Genomic DNA, 24,465 nt, shown 5'->3' on the forward strand with positions numbered 1-24,465 from the left:
CAGTATTCCATATGGTGTACCCTTCTAATTAAGGATCATCAGTATTCCATATGGTGTACCTTTCTAATTAAGGATCATCAGTATTCCATATGGTGTACCCTTCTAATTAAGGATCATCAGTATTCCATATGGTGTACCCTTCTAATTAAGGATCATCATTATTCCATATGGTGTACCCTTCTAATTAAGGATAATCATTATTCCATATGGTGTACCCTTCTAATTAAGGATCATCAGTATATCATATGTTGTACCCTTCAAATTAATATTCCATATATTGCACCTTCTATTTAAGGATCATCAGTATTCCATATGTTGTACCTTTCAAATTAAAGATCATCAGTGTTTCAAAATTTAGACCCTTCTAATTAAGAATCATAAGTATTCCTTATGGTGTACTGTTACGTTTAGGCTCTTACAAAATGGAACAAGAAAATAGTGAAAACAACAAGCTTTGTAAAATTTTACAAATAATTTATTTCCCTAGAAAAACAAGGTAAATATGAGAGAAAGAACTTACAGTTCTTTGAATCAAATCCAAATATAATCCAAGAATAATCCAAGAATTAAAAAATAGAAGTCCTAGTAATAAAAAGTCCTAACGAAACTGATTTCGAATCCTGATGAAATCCAAAATGGAAGGCAATGACATATGCTGTGGTCAGCGTCGTACTCATGTGCCAACAGTTCTTTGTTGAATCACAGAAAATATATTCCAGTATTTGAATTCTGTGTAAATTTCAATAACTGTCCTTGTCCAAGAATTAATTTAGAGCACAAGTATTTCCAGGGAAAAATAATCTCTTGGAATCCAAATAATTTGAAGAAAAATTACAATTCAACTCAAACTGGTCACATCACAACAAAACACCTTTAAGTTTCACTGGTTTAAAGCCTGACTGCTCAGAGTCTCTATAGAAAACAGTTATACAATAATTTAAGATGCAAAACAGATTCCCATATTAGGGTCACATGATCACCCTTCTAGAACAACATAGAAGCTTTTTACATGTCTAACATCATGTACTCCCAGTATGGCCTTGACTAAAACCAATGATTTTTACTCTGGGAAAGAATTAAGAAAAAATTAAAAAAGTTGTTTACAAGAACACTATAATGGTTCTGAATCAAGGTCAGGAACTAGGTCAACATTAGATACAATATCTCTACAAGTTGTTTACATAAAAAATAAAAAAACCTCTGAACCATATTCTAGACGACTTTACAATAGCATGTAATAAAATTTGAAAAAAAATAAACAAAAATTAAATTAAATCAAATATAAATTAAATCAAATATATATAACTACCCTTTAAACTAAAGATCATCTGTGTTCCATTTATTGTTACCTTGAATTTAAACATCATCAACATTCCATATGTTGTACCCTTTAAATTAAGGATCTTCAGTATTCAGTATGTTCTGCCTTCAAATATGGGATCATCTGTTGTTCCCTAAGATTGTAGTAATTCTTTAGTGACAAGCAGAACATTCTTTTTTCTTATTTTCATAACATGTTGTTTATAGTTGGTAATTTTTATTTAGAATTTCCTTTCTTGTTATTGTTGTGTATACCTGTATTATGTGTTTGATCATTCATGATTTTAGTTAGTAAGGGTTATTTAGTTATTAATATTTTAAATACTAATAGAACCCCGTAGAATATAAGTTTGCAATTTAAATGCAAGTCATTCTTGTATGGTGTGTAAATTGATCTATTCAGGGGTTTCAAGATTGAGTAGTACTGTTAAATCCAGGTAAACATCTCATGCTTCGACATTGACATGAGCTCTTGAAAAGGCCAAGATAACCTAATTTATGATTAGTCAATGTAAAGCAACTGATTTTGCTTTTAAGATTGGATTCTTCTAGAATTAATGTGTGATGCTATGTTTTAGTAATCTATATAATATCATTATTATGTAGAATTAGGCATTCTTAGTAGTATTTGGAAGTTGTTAAGTTATATTAAGAGGAATTCATTTATTTAATCATTTGTTGGAATTACAGTTTTTGAAATAAGTCAGTTTGATTGGAATAATAGTTGTCATGGAAATATTGCGAATTCATTTAAAGACTGTTTGGATTTATAGCTGTTACAGCATTACTGTAAATTAACTTTAAAACATTTTGGGATTATAGCTGTTGATACATCAGCACTATACAGAACATCATTCTGAATATCTTTGGAACTCATACACTGTACTCGATACTTTTGGAACTGATAGAACGTTTAGAACTTTAAGATTTTGTTCACCATACTATAAGTTATTTTTAACTCTTTCATTTTATATTGGAGGGAAATAAACACTATTTTCAGTTATATAAAACTTTTTGGTTTTCACTATTTCTTGTTAAGACCATAATCATAACAGACATTGAAATCTGAAAATGTATGATAATTGTCATCGTATAGCTCTGTGATAAATAATGTCGATTTTCTTCATTGGACTCAGTAAACAATATTGAACATAATTCAGTGCATATTCCAAATATTGTCTGCCTTATAAAAAATGTCATAATTTTCAGTCACTTAATGAAAAATCTTTTATGTGCAGGATGGATTCCTTTGTGTTAGCTGAGACATTCAAGTACCTGTACCTTCTGTATGCTGAGAAGTCGGATCTACTTTTTGATGTAGATGACTACATCTTTACCACAGAGGCTCATTTACTTCCCTTGTCTCTTTCCATCTACAACTCGTCCAAAGGGCCAAAGGTAAACACTTTCAAAAGTTTCTGACACCATTGTGATGTCATGGACACCCTTTATGACATGAAGAAAGTAATTTTTAAATGCCCACTTGGATTCTGTAGCTACCATACTTTGTAGAAGGATTGCTTAATGGGTAAGGAAGAAGCATATCATTTTCAGGGTAGAAAGGACAATGGTCAAGGTAATTGTACCAGAAAGTAGAAAAATAGTTTCTGCACAATGACATAAGTTCTACATCACAGACTATGACCAGACATTGAGGATGGCTTGCACTTGGGGTAAGGAAATATTTTGTGGATTTTGGGATCAAAAAGTCAAAGGTCAAGATCAGTCTTTGAAGAAGGAAAATGATTTCTATACAATGACATTATTTTTACTTCACAGACCAGAACTAAACATTTAAGGTGGCTTGCATTTTGGGTTAAGAAAGAAGTCTATTGCATTTTGGGTTAAGAAAGAAGTCTATTTCTTTTGTAATTAAATGGTCAAAGTTACAGTGACTGAAAGAAAAAAAATGGGTGTCAGCAATAAATGTAAGTTTTTAACCATGTACCTTAACCAAAGTTTGTATTGATTTAGAGGTTGGGTATAAAAGAAGATCATTGATTTGGGAATTGGAGGACAAGGTTCATATAACTTAAAGAAGAAAATTGGTGTTTGCGTAATAACTTTAGTTCTAGACTTATTACCTTCAGGGTTCTTACGGTCTTTAAAGGTTTTTGACAGTTTGGGAAAAATTAGGTAGCATTTTCAAGGCCTTGAAGGTTTGGGAAAATCAAGCTGATTACGCTGGGGTCTTTTAAAGTCTTTGAAATTTGAAATAAACCCAAACATTTTAATTTCTTTCCATAATCACAAATAAAATTGTCCAAGGTTGTTAGATTCGGATGTTGTAGAGTTTTCCTGGTTTCTTTCTTTTGAAATTAGGAAATTAATTATAGTTTGAATTTCATCATTAAACAGTATTGTAGTATTTTGCATTCATTGTTTTCTCATATAACATAACTTATATACAAAATGTGAGCGAAAATAGGTATTTAAAAATCTATGTTTGTGGTCTTTGAAAGTTTGGGAAAAGTCTTTGAATTTATCATTCAGTATTCTGTATGAACCCTGACCTTGATAAAAGTTTGTGAAGGTCTTGCACTTGAGGCATGGAAGTAGCTTATTGATTTGGGGTCAAAAGGTCAAAGGTCATGGTTATTGTGACTTCAAGAAAGACATATTTTGCAGAGTAACTTTTGTTCTAAGGTGAGTTCTTTGATCTAACTTTGTGGATGATGTACACTTAGGATACTGAAAGAACATGTCGATTCTGGATTCCAAAGGTCAGCGGTCATGGTCCTAATAAGCCTTAAAATAAACAATGGTTTCTGTTCATTAAATTTAGTTGAAAACTGCATACCTTGACAGAAGTTCACTGAGACCTGTTGGTAAATAATCTACATAGTCGACCATGTTTGACTAATGCTGACATAGAGGACTGTTAAATATGGGTCAGGTGTATAATGTGCTATTCACAGTACTCCTCTTCAAGTTTTGGATGGCAAGAATTTTCAGAATGTGTTAGAGTAGGGATAAGTCTTTTGTTTGAGGATTTGAGGGCATTAACTGTTGGTATATTTCTTCCATAAATGTCGACACTGAGGAGTCATGGATAATGCTCATTTTGCAAAATAATCATTGCATCCACAAATCTTTAAATTCAAGGTATCAATCAAAGGTTACACTATGCTAGTTCATGAAGAAGGTTTTAAACCCAAAGGCTAAGTCTCGGGGTTCTGATACTTCAGAAAAGTGTTTGAATGTTGCAGTCACATGAAATTATTAAACTTTTATGATCAGCTATTTAATGAACAAGTTATTATGAAGTTTCTTCAGAAAACAGGATTTGTTAAGAAGAAAGTGAAAAGTTGATGTGTACAATTTGAATATTTTGAAGAACAAAAATGCATACTGCACAGATTGAAGCATCAAACCATCCCTCAGTGAGCCTCATGAAGAAAGAATGTTGGTTAATAATAAGTTTTTAAAATTTTATTACATAAAGTATGTCAACAAATTGTAGAGCTACTGTTTTTTAGTAGTTGCTTAGTTTTTAACAGCACTTTCTTTACATTATCGGCTATATAATGTGCAGAGAAGATGGGAGCTAAATTCCATTCCTGTGGACACAACGAGGCAGCCAGTGTGGGCTGGCCTAGGCAGGTATCAAACCTGCTATCCTTGGATTATGAGTCCCATTCTTCATCTGCTTAGATACTATGGCACTCCAATGCAGATTGTGACATGGATTATACACTTTTGTATGGTTCCCTTATACAACTTGTGACATGGATTATACAGTTATGTATGGTTCCCCTATGCAGATTGTGATATGGATTATACAGTTCTGCATGGTTCCCCTTAGCAGATTGTGACATGGATTATACACTTTTGCATGGCTCCCCTATGCAGATTGTGACATGAATTATACAGTTTTGCATGGCTCCCCTATGCAGAATGTGACAAGGATTATACAATTTTGCATGGTTCCCCTTTGCAGATTGTGACATGGATTATACACTTTGCATGGCTCCCCTTTGCAGATTGTGACATGGATTATACACTTTTACATGGCTCTTCTATGCAGATTGTGACATAAATTATACAGTTTGCATGGCTCCCCTTTGCAGATTGTGACATGGATTATACACTTTTACATGGCTCTCCAGTGCACATTTTGACATGGATTATACACTTTTGCATGGCTCCCCAATACAGATTGTGACATGGATTATACACTTTTACATGGCTCCCCAGTGCACATTTTGACATGGATTATATACTTTTGCATGGCTCCCCAATACAGATTATGACATGGATAACATATTTTTGCAGATACTATGTAAATTTGACTATACAGTAGAGCAATATAAGTGCAGAAATGTAAATATTTTTACCTAGAATGAAATCCTCCTACTATACGATATTGCCATCATGATGACTTCATAATCCTCCTACTATATGATATTGCCATTATGATGACTTCATAATCCTCCTATTATATGATATTGCCATTATGATGACTTCATAATCCTCCTACTATACGATATTGCCATTATGATGACTTTATATGTAGATTTCTTTGAACAACTTACAGACTTAAACCTTATCTGCTGAAACTGCTATATATTCTCATTTTTATGTTGAGTCTACTTGCTAAAAACAAAGATCCTAATCTACCATAGCATAATGTTCTGGCAGATCAGGGTCTCTGTTGTTTGTTCTACCGATTACTCATAACAAACTGCACAGAATCAGTGCATTATGCAATGGCAGATCAGGGTATGTGCAGTTAACATTTGGACTCTACCATTAAGCGAGCATATATGAAATTATTGTTATTTATAAACAAGTAATTAGAGATTAATACTCAGATATCTTCATTGTTTCAGCAATTTGGTAAGAGTGTTTAAATTGCTTTATCAAATTACATTTGCATTTATGGCATCATAATCCAAGATAGTATACTTCCATGACATAACATGTGTCTGTTTTAAATAGCAATCATTTAGACTATAAAGTTGCTGTCATTATTTGATGAATAGAATTTTAAACTAAGGTTCAGATGAAATATGAAAGCAGCTTCTGTTTTTGCTACGAAATAATTTTAATCATGAATATTGGTTTTTGTGGATTTTTTGGTTGGTAAAAGTCACAAAGTGTTAAGTACTCGATGAACAGTGTGATTCTTCTGTGAAAACATTAGAAGCCACCATCCTTTTACTGTCCTATTCATCCAGTTACCAGTTAATTTCTGTAATTTTCTTTTTAGCTATGATACTGAGTAATATTACTTACATTTCATCCATTTATGGAAGCCATGGTAGCTCAGTTGTAATACAAGGGTTATGGGTTAGATACCCACCCAGGCCAGCCAGGTTGGCTGCCTTGATGTGTCCATATGAAAGGCACTTAACTCCCATTTCCTTGGCATGATGTAGCCAATAATGTATTAAAAGTGCCATCAACAGCCCCCCCCCCATTAATCCTTTTTACCTTTACATGCATGTCATACATGCAGCATATTGTGTTATGAAGTTGTCCTTTAGCACATTAACCCCTAGCGACGACTTAACGGGGCAGGAGGTAGTAGCATACTGTCGAGCTCTGTAGCATCATGGTCATGCATGATACACTGAAGTGGGTGGTATTATATTAAAGTAGACAGATGTAGCTCTACAATGATACCAAATAATCTGGAATATCTAGTTGCACTACAAAATACAGTTAAAAAATCCTCATTTTTTGGACCCGACTTTTTTTTACCCAAAAGTTGCCCGTGGTCGGAATCCGATTTTGTGTCCAGATTTGAGACTTTTTGGTCTCAGATCTAAGGCAAACTGGTATGAACTGCATACAGATAGATGAGCCTTTGCAAAAAGTAGGATAAGATGGGCATTTGGAATAAAGAGTGGTCTCCATACATAAATAATGGCTCCGTTTAGCAAAAAAAATAAATAGATAAGAACTCCAACTTTTACCCTTCTGCTCATGCGTGAGTCAAATAGCCAATGAAAAATGATGTTTCTAACACAACTAGGCAGTATATTATCGAAAGATGACCGGGGATTTGGTGTTTTCGAGTCTATTCAGAAATAACTTTCAAAATGTGTTTCCTACTCGATTTTCAGACAAAAATGGCAAAAAGCTCCAGGGTTAATGTGTTAGTCTGTCAGTCTGTTACAAGTTTCGTTTCCACACATGAACTCCAGTTGTGCATCATCTACTCTCAGCAAACTTTGTGGATGGCTTGTACTTGTGGTAAGAAAGAACCATAACAGGTTCAGGTTCAGAAGCTCTGAGGTCAAGGTCACTGAATGAAAGAAGTAAATAGTTTCTGCACAATAACTTAAGTTCTCCCCATCTATATTTAAAAAGTATTGCAGATGGCTTGCACTTATATTAGGAAATAAGTCTATAAGAAGAAAAATGGTTCCTGCACAGTAACTAATTTGCTTTGCCATCTTCAGATATCAAACATTGGAGATGGTTTGTATAAATTTGGGGAATGGAAGAAGCCTCACAGTTTTGGGGCCAAAGCATCCAAGGTAATGGTAACAAAGACTGAAAGAACAAAAATATTTTTTCAGACAATAATATTAGTTCTACATCACATACTTGGATGAAACTATTTACACTTGGACAAAGGAAAAATTATGTTTGGAGGTGGGGTATTAAGACATTAAAGTTTAAGGCCACTGACTGAAAGAAGAAAATTGATTTCTGAACAGTATCTAAAAGTTCTATACCATCTACAGTTATTAAACTTTGTGAATTGCTTGTGCTTGGTGTAAAGAAGAATTTGATTGATCTGGTTGCAAAAATGTCAGAGGTTAAGGATTCTTTGACTGAAAGAAAAGAAAATGGCTTACACACATTATCTCTGCAGTACATACAAGGTGCAAACTTTGTAGATGACGTGCTCTTCAGATAAGGAAGAAGCCTCGTGTTTTTGAAGTCATATGGTCTAAGGTCAAAGTCAAAACCTCTAAGGTCAAGGTCAGATACTGGAAGAAGAAATATGGTTGCTGCATAAAAGTTTCACCTTCATAGAATGCTGTTAAAAATGGGGTGTGCCATTCACATTACTTTTATTTTAAAAAATTTAACCTCCACGATATTTAACCCAAATGTTGCTATCATATTGCAAATCAATAATATACATTCATGAGTACCATGCTGACTTTTTCATTCCTAATATATGAACTTTAATCAAGTAAATACTTGTTTCATGACACAGAAAATTAGGCCTGAGGTGTACAGCCAGATGAAGAAAGTGGAGAAGCAAGAAAAGGTTGGTGGGTGTGTGAAGCCAAGTGTGGAAGAGGAGGTGGAGATGTTGTTTGACAGCTACAATAATTGTCCCAATCCGCAATATCAATACCGCAGCCAGCTGAACTATGCCCAGAATATCAGAACACATGTTCGAGACACCAGAAGTGACAAGCAGTATCAGCCTACAAACATGTGAGTTCAGTTATCGTCAGAAGATTTTATTGATATAATCATTTTCTAAACTTTTACGATTATTTGTTGGTATGTGATATTTTGATTTAGATGTAATTTGGACATAGGATCTGTAGATTGAATTATTACTTTTGTTAATTACCAATAGCTGAGGACATTGTCTATCTTGAAATTTATAATGTTGCCTGCTTTAATACCATGTCATTAATGAATGAGTTTAATGATACACAGACACATGAATGCATAGGAAAAGACAAATACACATAGATTGCCATCATTGGACCCTTTGTATACCATTAAGTATTATGGTAGGATGCTAAAATTTGGGGGTGGGGCAAGATGGGTGAGTGCAAGGATGTATGTTTTACAAACACAAAATTCTAATGGAATTTTTTTCCTCACATTTATTAATTACAGCCTGTTTCTGACATTAGACTGAATAAATTCTTGATTAAGTGCATAGTTACACACACCTTAGTCTCAAGACAAGAAAAATACTATCATGAATTCTAAGGTCATTGTTTTTTCCTGGTGGCATTTTAGCTAAATTTGTTAACATTTTACTCTTTGAAGATACTGATCATGGTAATGAGGAAAAACGTTGCTGCAGATTTGTTTTAATAATCATTTTATAGACTGTCTTGCAGTGACACAAATAATGTGCCTCGTCTAAAGGCATCTGAGTTTATGGCAGGAAACAGAGAGCAGTTACAGCAACTTCAGCTGATGGGAATTCGAATCTCCACCATGAGTGATGGCAGAATTCAGCTTTTGCACACAGCCTCAGAGGTGTGTATGACAAGTTAAATTATTTTAAATTAGACATGTTGTGTCTCATTACATAGTCAGCCATACTCATAAGAGACTGCCTCATAAAAAAGCCTTGACCTATTTAAGTTAATAAGAAATTATATTTAGTTGAATAGTAAGGCTAGCCCATCAGTGTAAGCTAATACACAAGAAAACAACAGTCTTTAACCATCAAAAAACAGAATTTGGAATGCAGAATAATAAATAAAAAAAGAAAAATGCAGTGAAGTGTAAATGACCTAATGCTTGATAGTACAGAAAATTGTTCATCCCTTACAAGCTGTGACATTGTTCTTGTCCATTTTTCTCTCAGCTCATATTCTTTCAGAATATATCACTGCCAAAAAGCTGTTTTGACTCGTGAGTTATCTAAATCATTTCTGCAGATTAGTAGAAAAGCACCTTGACTGGATCCTATCATATTTCAGTTATCCCAGTTTGAAAATCCAATTGAGAATTAGAGTAAATGAACCAGTTTAAATAAAGTGATTGTGATGTCTCTGGTATTTTGTAACATCTAGATGTAAATGATCCATCAGTGCAAATAAAGAAGTAATTTTCCTCCTACATATCTTCCCATTTAATATTTAAGAGAAAATGTCACAAAAATGCATTCACTATTGAGTGTGATACAGTCATCAAAGGATATGGTTTTCTCCTGTTGCCATTTTACCACCAGAATTATGCTGTTAGTGGTGTTATCCTATGAAAGGGGGGCAGGTAATTTACAGTGAGGTGTATGTGCTCTTATCAAACAGACCAAAAATCCCAACCACCACTGATTTAATGACATTAGCACCAGTGGTTCTCTTTGTATAATCTATATTAAAGGAAATGAAATGAGAAATAAAATTTACTGACTTGTACTCTACAACTATACTTTTGCGCTTATTGCAGTTGTGGTTATATTTAAATTTACTGTAAATTCCATGATGTCTTAAAGCACATTTTTAATGTACGAAGACTATGATTCTGTCCCTTTAACACTTAAGAAAATACTTTACATAGATCTGAGCCTAGTCTCATGTAATTGACCTATTGACTTTACATAGATTTTGAGCCTAGTCTCATGTAATTTACCAAATAATTTAACATAGATCTGACCCTAGTATGTAATTGACCTATTGATTTTACATAGATCTGAGCCTTGTCTCATGTAATTGACCTATTGACTTAATGTAGATCTGAGCCTAGTCTCATGTAATTGACCTGTTGACTTGGCTGGGGATACTCATAAGCATACAAACCTAATTTCTGATTACATTCTGAAAATGTGCATAAATTACACAAAGAAAATGAAAAGTTATAGTAAGTTATGTAGAGAAATGTATATAGGTGTCAGTCAGCTAGACTGGTAAACAGGAGGTACACAGACAAGTTAGAGGTGGTTACCTAATGAATGTCAGGTGGCTTGCAATCTAATTAGTCAGCAGTTCATGTGGTTCACTGATAAACATAACTGTGTGACAATTTTTGATGTTACTGTTTTTGAGACTGAAGAAGTAATTTTTATATATATTTTTGGAGAACAATAAATATGCTAAGTAGCTAGTGAAGTACTTGAAACAGTTATTATTCTTTTTTTGTAATTAATTGTGCGATGTCAGATTATTTATATAATGTGGGAAATTGATTGCAGAATTGATCCTACCACAGAATAACTAGCTCATCCTGCTTCATTTGCATATTCATTTTGATATGGCTGCGATAAGGCAGAGTGTATTATTATGTGATGATAGACATCGAACTGTCTGTTACTGGTTTGGTTTCTGCAGAATAGCTTGTGTTGTCAACAGTTACCAGACTTTGTAGATGGCTTGCAATTGGGAAATCTATCAGTTTCCAGCTCAGAAGATCAAATGTCAAGGCCATTGTGATTAATAAACAAGAAATTGTTTTTGTAATAAAACTCAAGTTCGCCAGCATTTACAGTCACCAATCTTTATGGATAGATTGCACTTAGAATAATTAGAAATCTTTCAGTTTCAGTGTCGAAAGGTTTAATTTAAATTATCCATCATCTATAATTATCAGAATTTTTGGATTACTTGCACTTGGTATAGAAGAATCTTGTTGGTTTTGGGCTAAACTGGTCATTGGTCAAGGTCACTGCTGAAAGTAGAAAAATGGTTTCTGTACAAAAATCAAGTTCTCCATGATCAGCAGTTACCAGACATTGTGGATGGCTTGCATTTGGATTAAAGAAGAACCCTGTTAATGTTTGGCTGAAAAGGTTAAAGATCAAGGTCACTGTGACTGAGAGAAGAGGCATGGTTTCTGCACAAAATTTGAGTTCGCTGTTGTCTACAGTTATCACACTTAGCAGATGAATCATTATGGTAAGGAAGATCCCTTTTGATTTTGGAGTTAGTAAGTCAAGGTATCTGATTAAAAGAATAATAATGGTCTCTGTGCAAAACTTCAGTTCTACGTTACATACCTCAACCAAACTTTGTGGATAGCATGCCCTTGGTATAGTGAGGAAGTATATTGGTTTTGGGGTTTGAAGGTTGGAGATCAAGGTAGCCAACTAAAGAAGAAAACTTGTTTTGGTTCAGTAACATTAATTCTGCAGCAAGGACCTGGACCAGATTTTATGGCAGGCATGCAAGGAAGAAGCCTATTAATTTGAGGGCCAAAATGTCAGATGTAAAGATCATTAACTGAAAGAAGAAAAAAATGGTTTCTGCTAAAAATTCAGTTGTTTACATGGAGGACTATTTAACATGGGGTTGGCATATATTGTACATTTATGGTACTGTTGTTATATTTGTTAAAATGTGTTGATGACATCTTCAAGTCAAATAGTACTTATGGCAATGAGTTTAAGATATACAGTTCATATAATTCGACCTTTAATTTGTTTATATTTTGATGTTCAGAGTTTCTGTATAATTTAACTTAAATACAGGATAGTCGTCTAAGGTGTGTATAGTTAATTAGATCTTAGCAGAATTCACAGACGCAAGTAATCATAACTTCTTAGATGTGGTGGTAGGGTCATTTGATTCCTAAGGTCACCTTAAACATTTTTGTCACATTTTTAAGTTCTTATTTTTTAAATAGGCAATATCCCCTGCTGCAGCAGAAAATGGCTTAAAATTCATGCAAGAGATGATTGAATTATCCAAGAGGCAGCCAAATGAACGTGAGTGAATGCTTTATATAAAACCTCTGTTTTACAGTTTAAGAAATATAGAATTTGTCACAAAGCTTATGTCAACTGTCGCATTTCTCATGATCCTGATAAAAATACATTCATTCTGAGGTTTCAGATTATTTTGTTCACACAGAATGTTGTTGAATTTTATTACAGTCCTGTTATTTTCTGAGCTAAATATATGAAAACAAATTGTGAAACAAGGAGATCAGTCTTGAAAATCACCCTATTACACGATGTAAAATTGCATCAAAGCAGTTTTGGAGCATGCACAATTTCATAATTGAACATGGTTGTGTAGTCCATGAATAAGACAAGGCTGCCTGTTTTTAAAATGTTTAACATTTGTTATTAATAGACAAAGAATATTTATTCTGTGATATTTGTAATTACCAGTGATTGATGACTTTGGATGTCAAAGCTAATGCTGAACAAGATTAAGGGTGAATCTTTACTTTTAGCAAAAAAAAAAGGTAGTCTATAATTGAACATCATAGTCTTTATTAACATTTGTGCCAAAACTCTCATCAAGTGGAAACAATTTTAACAACAAATTTTAAATTGGATTTTAACAGTATATATAAATATATCATAGAGCCACGGAGATATAGTCAGTTCTTTGAGTCACAGCTAAGCTTAATGCAAGATACTTTTACACCACAAGTATACTTGCTTTTAAGTCCAGTTGCAAACTAAATAGACTTTGGTCTACTATTGCATAATGCACTGGCATATGAGGGTCTATTTTGTTTATTCTATTGATTGATCCTAATAAACTGCATAGACCTAGATGTGCCAGTGCATTATGCCATGACAGATCTGGGTCTGCACAGTTTGCAGTTGCACTTACAAGGGAGTGTCAGTAGTATTTGTGTTTCTAAGCTGCAGCTTTGTACCACACTTTTTGGTCTGCACTTCAATGCTTTCATCAACCAGGAAAATATGCAACAAACTGTTTTTTAAAATTTGTGTCCCATTTAAAGCAGACATGTCTGATAGACGTTTAGAGTTGTTTAAATTAATTTTTTATTTTTCTTTTCTTTTAGCTGATGTTTATAAATCTATCTTTCTCTTTTGTTCAGCCCAACATGAGCCCATGTTAGTTCAGCTAATCTCGGAGCCTTTCCATGGTTCTGTGGTGTACAAGGCAGGGCCAGCACAATTTGGTTATGACTTAAAGGAATCACCACCTGTATGTATAGCTGTAATATAGACTTGCTTTTTTAAAAAATCCTGTATACTATAGCCAAGATTCCTTTGTCCTGCTATATACATTGGCTGTGGTACTGGGCATGTAATGTAATCAGTCTGTATTGTCACACAGCAAACAATGTTTATAACAAATCTCTTTGGAATTCAGTTTGTTATGTTCTTTTTTTTATATGTATTATGCTTTATCTGGTATGCAGATTTACTTTGTACTAGCCATACATTTGTTTTGTCCATTGTTCATACTAGGTAAATAACTTTATGAATATGCAGACCTGCCAACCCAAGCAACCCATTTTCAGTTAAGGCAGTCAATATTTTTTCCATATATTGGATACATTTTCAGTAAGGTGTAATGAGATATAATGTACTGCTATTATTGACATGGAAAACATGCATTTGAAAAATTCCAAAGTGTAATCTGTTGCAGTGAAGGCAACATTATGTTCAGGTGAAAAGTTTGTAAAGTACACTGAGACTTAAGTGACCTCCAGTTCAATTTCGGAACATGCCTTTTCCATACCCCATTGAGGTCAGTGGTTTCTTGCTAGATCTCTCAAGTTAACATAATCTTTTTCTTTTATTTAACATGAGACATACTCAAATTGACACAACATGATGTCCAATAAATGTAATTGTTGCCTTTCTTTCTGTTTTTTTTAAAAAAAAGCATAGTCCAGAACCTGAATATACATTTTTATACTTTGCTGATTATTCAAACTTTGTAACATGCTGATTGTCCTTTTTGCCTTCGAAACATCTTAGTTTACTAGACAGTATTTCTAGATAATACTATTAAGTAAAATTAATAACTTTATCATGTTAAAATTTTGCATCCAAAATATGGGCATATTAAAAGCATCTGAGATACTTCTGTAAAGCTAGTCAGGTTCCCTGAGCAACTCCACTGAATCCAATGTGAAAAGAGAGATCAGGATCAGGCCCAGAGAAGCCAATAACCAGATTTTTCTGTAATAATAATATTTTTTTTCTTCTGTTAGTCTGTTAGTCTGCATTTTAAGGGTTATTTCAGTAAGACTTATGGTTGACTATAAGGGTTGGCAGATCTGAAAATGCTGATTAATTTAAATCATTTCATTAAACGATTGAGACATGAATTGTCTGGGTTAATTATTATATTGTAAATAATAGGTAACAGATGGGGGCCACTTTTCTGACAGTTAGCTCCAGTTCTCAGACACTGTTGTATGTTTCATGAAACATGATGGGTTTGTTCATCAAGGAGAGTACTGCTCACCATGGCAACAATAGCTAACAGTGACCTGCTTTTAAGGATCCAGCATTTTTCATGGTTTCTTTGACACTGTTCTATTTATATATTTATATTTGTAATTATGAAACTTAATTGGTGTACTTATTATGTAAGGTACCATATATACTCGCTTATAAGTCGGTGGTTTTTACTACAAATTGGGGGCCCCGAGTGGCCGAGTGGTCTAAAGAGCTCACCATTCCAGATCACTGCCATCTCACCTCTGTTTGCGTGGGTTTGAGTCCAAGGCTCCACTAAGGTGGGTATGTGGGAAAGCCCAGTAGCTTCTCGTGGGTCGGTGGTTCTTCCCTGGGTTTTCCAGTGTTCTTCCTCCACCAGTTATACTGGCCGCCATATATAGTCTAGCTTGTGCTGAAAAATGGTGTTAAACTCTAGGACAACAACAACTACAAATTGTATTAATGTAGAGTAGGAGTTGACTTGTAAGCACAACATTACTCCTTTAGCCTGTAAAAGTGAACATACTTTGTTTTCCCAGTTCACAATATTTTGATCAAGCTTCTAATTTGATAATTTGAACTCAGACCCATAGCTTGTAAAGGCAGCACTGCTTTTTCCCCATTGGACAATCCTTTGATTGTGCCATGAATTTGATACTTGTTCAGTGCCATGTTGAATCCCTTTGATCATATTGCAAAATTGATAACTAGTGACCCGGTCATCCTGTGATGAAATTTCAAAGACTGCATGACCAAAGTATCTTTTACAGAGTCCAAGCTCAGTCTCTAAATAAATAATGGTTCAATGTTTTGAATTGGCATTGTTCTGTCAGTTACTGAGTACTTTGTCCCTTATATCATACCATGTGAATTGCTAATCTTTGACCAGTATGGGGAAAAGACCACATAATTCATATGATGGAGCATTTAAGTAAAAAGCTATAGGAAAATAACATTTGCGCTGCATGATGTGAATCTGGTATGTCTGAGAAACAGGTGCATAATTGGTGAAAGAAAAGTCAGTTTTACAGATGATAGGCATCTGAAGAAAATTGAGTAATGGAAAGCTGTTTCACCACCTTGGATTTTTTTTTCATTTAGTGGGTTATAGAGCAGCATCAAAGTGGGCATGCATTCACAAAAAATGTTATTAGATAGAAGGCCCTTTCCGCTGCCTAGGCTAACGATGATGAATGTTTTATAACTTTAACTGGATGGGTGACATGATTTCAGCAATGTCACAGACTTGAACTTGACAGTGCACTCCCATAACCCAGAAATTGCCATTAAATGTGGAGGAGAAAGTGGGTGATTTTTTAAATATTTGTTATCATTGAGAGGAAACAGAATGATCTTGATGTGGGGCACATAGGAAATAAGATGAAACTAACTCACATTTTCTGATATGCCAGGAAATTCAACTATGCACTCACTTGGAGACAAAAACGGTAATATGTGAACTTTGGGAAATGAGAAACAACTTTTCACAGTAGTATTAAATTGTATTGCAAATTGTATGAAACTGAAACTGCTACCAGTGTTTTTGTGCAAGACTGTAACCATTAACCTTAAGGGATGGGTAGATAGGCAGTTTGTTTGGTCTTGATTGAAAAATTATGGAACACTAGACCAGGTGCATTGTTGAAACCAAAGGCATTGTGTGGGTGGGACACATTTGATGCAGTCTATAAAACAGAAGTTACAGTGACATTGAACATACCAAACTGTGATGCCTGGTGGCACCACTTCAGTACTGCCATCATGGGATGTTTGCCTAAACAAGCCATTTAAGGCAAATGTACATAAACAATGGGTTGCTGATGGACTCAGAGAATTGACAATGGCAGGAAATCTGAAATGTCCAGGGGTTGAGCTAGTATCTCACTGGATGTGTAATGCTTGAGATGGGACAGAAGATGATGAACTCTTCACTGTCACACCAAAGCACCCACAGATGACCATAAAGACAAAAAATCATTGACAATGAATCAGATGAGGAATCAGAGTCAGAGAATGTTAATATATTAGAAGATAGTTTGAATTGCATCATCACACCTTTTTTATACCTGTATATGACCTATAATCCATGGATTTCATTTCATGAACATTAGACACAATGTACATTTTCAGTTTATTTGTACATTTTCAATTAAGTAATACAGTTGTATTTATTCTACATTGGTTTTGTCTTTATCCATCCACCCACCCACCCACCCATCCATCCATCCATCCACCCACCCACCCACCCACCCATCCATCCATCCAGTTTTGATCGTTGTTTTTCCAAAGTGCAATTCCAGCTCACTGACGATATGTCACCTCTTGTAGATGGATCTAATTTGCAAAAAAAAAACTCTGATTATAGGAGGGTCACAGAGATATTAGATTTTTGTGGCCATAAAAAGGAGTAGTTGACTAATCATTGACTACTTATCACCAAAGGCCAAAATAGGTCACTGTTACTTTTCATTTTACACCAGTAAGTATGTTAAATTTTTGTATTTAACTCTGATTTTCTGACAGTGTTTTATGTATAGTCATATTTTTTTTATAGGTGTATTGATCTTGGAGGGCACTAATCCCCACAGGCAAAAATAGGTCACAGTGATCGATCTATCATGCTATAATGACTTTTATAGGTTTTTCAATTATTACAAAACAATGCATTCTGTGGAATTCTTTAAACTTTTTCCTTTCAATATTTGACAAAATTATTGCCTCCTCTCAACTTTTGTTGCTGCTTTTTAACTTGGGATGAATTAAATATATTTGGATCAAATACAGTGTCCAGTTTAATATCAGCAGAATCAAGGTTAAGGTATTTTCCAGTATTTGCCACCAATATTTAACATGAGCAATAATTACTTTTTCACTTTGAAACAAGGGTACTAATGTTCCTGGATTATATTCTTGTGAAAACTAGACTGTTGTAAACTATTAAGAATTTATTATCGCCTGTTTTTTCCAACAGAATAAAACTAATGATTTCTTATAAAAATAAACCAGTATTTATGACTACTGAGAAATAACTCTGTATCTTAAATTTGTATGCTTAATTTTTGCCATGGTGAAAAAAGTTTTGGCCATTGTTTTCTTTTTCTTGGAAAATTGTGTATCAAATTCCTTTATATTGGACTAACCAGAATTGCATGTTGTTTATTGTGTATCGCAGTCCTTTATGCTGGACCAGCCAGAATTACATGTTGTTTATTGTATATCACAATCCTTTACATTGGACTAACCAGAATTACATGTTGTTTATTGTGTATTGGAGTCCTTTATTTTGGACTAACTAGAATTACATGTTTATTGTGTATCGCAGTCCTTTATGTTGGACTAACCAAAATTACATATGTTGTTTATTGTGTATCACAGTCCTTTACACTGGACCAACCAGAATTGTATGTTGTTCATTGTGTATCACAATCCTTTATGTTGGACTAACCAAAATTACATACGTTGTTTATTGTGTATCACAGTCCTTTACATTGGACCAACCAGAATTACATGTTGTTTATTGTATATCACAGTCCTCTATGTTGGACCAACCAGAATTACATGTTGCTCATTGTGTATCACAATCCTCTACATTGGACTAACCAAAATTACATATGTTGTTTATTGTGTATCAAAGTCCTCTATGTTGGGCCAACCAGAATGACATGTTCTTTATTGTGTATCACAGTTCTCTACATTGGACTAACCAGAATTACATGTTGTTTATTGTGTATCACAGTCCTCTACATTGGACTAACCAGAATTACATGTTCTTTTTATTGTGTATCACAGTCCTTTACATTGGACTAACCAGAATTACATGTTTTTTATTGTATATCACAGTCCTCTACATTGGACCAACCAGAATTACATGCTGCTTATTTTAGGTCATTGGACGCTTGGCATTTGCTGATCCTTACAAAGTGTGTTCACCTGTTCTTAACCCAGAGGACATCAGTGGTCGAATAGCCATTTTGGAGAGAGGAGACTGTATGTTTGTTGATAAGGTAAGATTCAGAGATAAAATGTTCAATATTTTTTGTCATGGAAGTCATAGTTTCTACAAATGGTTTATAATTCCAGTGCTGTCCTTTAAAATGCCATCTGGACTGCGTTGGACTTATTACACCTCCATTTATCTTGAAACAATTCAAATTCTCTACATAAACGCACTGTTCTACACACCACTATGTTGGATTATATTTTGCAACAAAACTCAAGTTTTAAGTAAAAAATAGAATATTATGTATACAGTCAAACCTGTCAGAAGCAACCATCTATGAGAAAAGCTAAACTGACCTTTGTTCACAGGTGACCTCTGTACACATTTTCACCTTTTTGAATTGGTTTTTGAAAAAAATTAACATGCACCAACTATTATTATTATTATTAGAATTGTTTTGTGTGCACTATTGAATGAAGATGTGAAATGTGTACATATCCTCCTCTCCCAAATTGATGTTTGTCTAAATGATTTTGAAAACAATATTCTTTCAGATTTTTCACATTTGGATCATCATGTCAAATTTGTCCAACCAGTCAGTACTTAACAATGAAACCATATATACCATTTCTCTTTTATAGGCACGACACCTGCAAAAAGCTGGAGCTATTGGTGGCATTGTTATAGGTATGTATTTGAAGAGCAGTTTGATTACTTGCTGTTCTGTATGTAAAAAGGCAGGGATCTTTGCTGTTGGTGAATATGCAGGGACACATGATGCTAGTGCATAGGCAGGGGCCTGTGTTGCTAGTGCATAGGCAGGGACCTGTGATATTAGTGATTAGGCATGGACTTGTGATGTTAGTAATCAGGCAGGGACCTGTGATGCTAGTGCACAGGCAGGGACCTGTGATGTTAGTGATCAGGCAGGGACTTGTGATATTAGTGATCAGGCAGGGATCTGTGTTGTTGGTGAATAGGCAGGGACCCGTCATACTAGTGCATAGGCAGAGACCTGTGATGCTAGTGCATAGGCAGAGACCTGTGGTGTTAGTGATCAGGCAGGGACTTGTGATGTTAGTAATTAGGCAGGGACCTATGATGTTAGTGATCAGGCAGGGACCTGTGATGTTACTGATTAGGCATGGACCTGTGATACTAGTGCAGTAGGCAGGGACCTGTGATGTTATTGATCAGGCAGGGACTTGTGATGTTAGTAATTAGGCAGGGACCTATGATGTTAGTGATCAGGCAGGGACCTGTGATGTTACTGATTAGGCATGGACCTGTGATACTAGTGCAATAGGCAGGGACCTGTGATGTTATTGATCAGGCAGGGACTTGTGATGTTAGTGATCAGGCAGGGACCTGTGATGTTAGTGATTAGGCATGGACCTGTGATGCTAGTGCATAGGCAGGGACCTGTGATGTTAGTGATCAGGCAGGGACCTGTGATGTTAGTGATCAGGCTGGGACTTGTGATATTAGTGATAAGGCAGGGATCTGTGTTGTTGGTGAATAGGCAAGGACTCATGATGCTAGTGCATAGGCAGGGACCTGTGATGTTAGTGATCAGGCAGGGACTTGTGATGTTAGTGATTAGGAAGGAGCCTGTGATGTTAGTGATCAGGCAGGGACATGTGATATTAGTGATCAGGCAGGGATCTGTGTTGTTGGTGAATAGGCAGGGACCTGTGATGCTAGTGCATAGGCAGGGACCTGTGATGTTAGTGATCAGGCAGGGACTTGTGATGTTAGTGGGAGAAAGGGAAATACTGAAGGGAACAAGTTGGCAGCAAGAATTTCTGCAGTCTCAGACTACATACAACAGAATTTTTCCCCCATGTTTATATAGAAATACTTGAAGGGTTGAGACAGTATTGATGTATGCTTATGGAACAATAGATAAATTTCAGTGCATTTTATATCAAGTTTGCAGCCTCTTTTCATGGGACCTCTGAATTTTTATACTCCAAAACCAATGGTTGTATATATAAGTTTAAACAGCCAACAATGTTGCCAAAAAACAAATAATCATCACATGGTATATTTTGTTGCCAATAAGGGGAAAAATTGCAGTTTATGACATTGGCAAAGCCCTGCTTGAACCAAGAATAAACTGTTTACACGTTATTTTTCGTACTTTTAAGAAGAAAAAACTATTTTCTCATGTACAAGAAAAATACATATAAATTTTCAGGAGCCACACCATGATTGTCTTGTATTATTCATACACAATCTCTTCCCCAAAATGATAATAAACTTTTTACATTTTTTTGGGTACTTTTAAGAAAGATTCTTTTCATGTACAAGAAAAATACATGTATATGAAATTTTGGGAGCCACACCATGGCCGTGTTATATCCGAATTTGTGTTATAACGGAGCATGCTCTAGCAGGGTCAAACTGTACCTTAGGAGAACTAATACCTCACAAATCCAGTCCTTCCAGGTTACAAACTTTTAGCTAAAAGTTATCTGCTCACCCAGGTCGCTGTTGGGGAGAGTGATATCCTCATGGTTTAGGGATTGGTGCCATATCCCAAGAATCTCTCAGTTATTATTTCCAGTCACGCCAAGAAGCTAATTTTCATCACTCTACCTTGCAAAAGCCATAATCTACTTGGAAGTTATACCATTACAAGTTGGGAGTTTTTAACTTTTAAGGAAAGTATACTCCACCTGTATGGGCTTTTCCTACAGGTAAAATTATCTCATAATGGATATTGTCATATCTAAGTTGTAAGTATCTAATAACAGTGTTTCAGTTACTTTTTATATGCAGGTTTTTTATATACTATAGAAACTTGTGCACATTACAGTATTGCTTACGCTTTGGTCGGAAAACTATAGGTAAGCTTTCTATGGATGGTTTACTCAGATGTGTCCTGCTCATGAATGTTACTATAGGCTTGAGTGATCTTTATATCGGCATTCTATTGTCCTTCCTACTGGAAAGATGTTACGTGAATTGAAATTTTGTATTCCTGTTCGTACTTGTAAATACTATAAGAGATACTACTGTGGCTCTACTATACAAGCAGCCAAATTCACACACATAAGTGTCATTGTGGCTAGAATTGATTACACTGGTCAACAGTGAAATCATTACTGACTTGAAAAGGCCCTAATCTGTAGTATTTTGGTGTGCCGAACACGAATATAACCGTGAAAAATTTGTATTGGCTCTCGTTTTGAAGATATTCATATACCTCATTTTCTATGTTTCACTGTGTAAATTTCTCCAGTAGGACTGCAGCAACATCCGGAATAATGATGTAACATTGCATAATACCATCATGCTCACATCATCCACAGTTGATTGCATCATTTTCTGATGTAATGCAATACTAATGCCATGCGGCTGCTGAAGTAAGTTGACGTCAGCAGTGTACTATACATGTGTAGGCCTATTATACTAATGCCAGGCGGCTGCTGAAGCTGACGTAAGCAGTGTACTATATAAAGCCCAATCAGATAGGTTCAGCATTTAAAATATTTTAGACGTTGTGCGAGACAGTTCAAGCTACTGTTACATAAAACTTATTATTTTATCCATTTACGTACAATAAAGAACAGTAATGCCTCGAAAGTGTGTTAATACCGCGGACAATTTTTGCTATATTTGTGGGGAAGTGACATTTGCCAACCAGAAGAAAAGTATCAATTCTCAAGTGAAGAAGGCATATCATCTTTACTTCGGATGCAAGGTTGGTGACCAAGACAAGCCTTGGGCTCCGCATATATGCTGTGCTACATGTACAACACAGCTTTCACAGTGGTTGAATTGCAAAAGGTCATCAATGCCGTTTGCAGTCCCAATGGTGTGGAGAGAGCCAAGCAACCACCTAAATGACTGTTACTTCTGCTTGGTTCCTCCTCTTTCCGGCGGAATAACGAAGCGAAAGAAGTCGAGAATAGTCTACCCAAACATTCCGTCTGCATTGAGACCAGTTCCACATGGTGAGGGACTTCCTATTCCAGAACCTCCAGCAGAATATTCTCTTGATTCATCTGACGAAGACAAAGGTGAGTCGACCTGTTCTTCTCCTGGTCCATCAGCATGCAGTGATCCAGATTTTCACTGTGGTGCATCATCAACCCCACACAGAATAACACAGGAAGAACTAAATGACCTGATTCGTGATTTGGACTTATCAAAGAACAAGGCAGAATTGCTAGGATCAAGACTCCAACAATGGAATCTTCTAGAAGAAGATGTCACAATTACTGCATATCAAAAGCGCCACCAGCAATTGGAGCCTTTCTTCAGAAAGGAAAGTAATCTGATATTCTGTTCCGATATTGAGGGCCTCATGAATGCTTTAAAAATCACTCATGACCCACAAGAATGGAGACTATTTGTGGACTCTTCGAAACTGAGTCTCAAGGCTGTGCTTTTGCACAATGGAAACATTCTTCCATCTATTCCAGTAGCGTATGCTGTCCACATGAAAGAGACATACGATAACTTAAGGCAGCTACTGAATTCCATTGAGTATAACAAGTACAGCTGGCACCTCTGTGGTGATTTGAAGGTAGTTGCCATTTTAATGGGACTGCAGCAAGGATATACAAAATACATGTGTTTCTTATGCGAGTGGGATAGCCGAGCAAGGGAAATGTACTACATGAGGAAGGAATGGACTCACAGGCAGAATGTAGCCATTGGAGAGAAGAATATCCAACACCCAGCTCTGGTTGAGGCTCAGAAAATCTTGCTACCACCCCTTCACATCAGACTAGGTTTCATGAAGAACTTCGTGAAAGCCATTGACCGGACTTTGCCAGCATTCCGATACCTGCATGAAAAATTCCCTCGACTCAGCGAAGCAAAGATTAAAGAGGGAGTTTTTGTGGGTCCTCAGATTCGAGAGCTTTTCAAAGATGACCGGTTCAACAACTTGCTGGAAGGTGACGCGAAACAAGCATGGAATGCTTTTCGCCTAGTTTCTACAAACTTCCTCGGAAATGTTAGGGCAGAAAACTATAAGGAACTAGTAGAAGACATGTTGATGAAGTATAAGAAACTTGGCTGCAATATGTCTCTAAAGATTCACTTCCTTCATTCCCATTTGGATTTCTTTCCTAGCAACTGTGGTATTGTTAGTGATGAACACGGCGAACGTTTTCATCAAGATATCGCAACAATGGAACAAAGATACCAGGGAAAATGGTCCACTACAATGCTGGCTGACTACTGCTGGACACTCCTCAGAGATGCTCCCGAACAGCTGTACAAGAGACAGGCGAAGAAATCTAAGATGTAGTCAATGACTTGATTTTTTATAGGTAGGCTATTACAGCTAACCTTTTACTATTGGAATGCATTTCGTTATGTAAACATTAATTTCTTGCAGATTACAAAAAAACTAGAGCCAATTTTG

General features: G+C 35.4%; 1 protein-coding gene across 2 annotated transcripts in view; it reads left to right on the forward strand.

Moving 5' to 3' along the window:
- Positions 1-24,465, forward strand: part of LOC149780260 (ER degradation-enhancing alpha-mannosidase-like protein 3) — an 84,025-nt gene that overhangs the window by 41,637 nt on the left and 17,923 nt on the right. The window contains exons 14-20 of one of the 2 annotated variants that reach the window (XM_089937065.1): positions 2,559-2,718; positions 8,501-8,727; positions 9,363-9,516; positions 12,604-12,685; positions 13,780-13,889; positions 19,024-19,143; positions 19,721-19,766. In XM_089937065.1, coding sequence (XP_089793191.1) covers positions 2,559-2,718; positions 8,501-8,727; positions 9,363-9,516; positions 12,604-12,685; positions 13,780-13,889; positions 19,024-19,143; positions 19,721-19,766 — 899 coding nt within the window. The remainder of the gene's footprint in view (positions 1-2,558; positions 2,719-8,500; positions 8,728-9,362; positions 9,517-12,603; positions 12,686-13,779; positions 13,890-19,023; positions 19,144-19,720; positions 19,767-24,465) is intronic. The other variant, XM_089937066.1, reaches the window with a different exon arrangement.

This window comes from Sinohyriopsis cumingii, chromosome 16 (genome assembly GCF_028554795.1).
Source record: "Sinohyriopsis cumingii isolate HCF-2022 chromosome 16, ASM2855479v2, whole genome shotgun sequence".
Lineage (NCBI taxonomy): Eukaryota > Metazoa > Mollusca > Bivalvia > Unionida > Unionidae > Sinohyriopsis > Sinohyriopsis cumingii.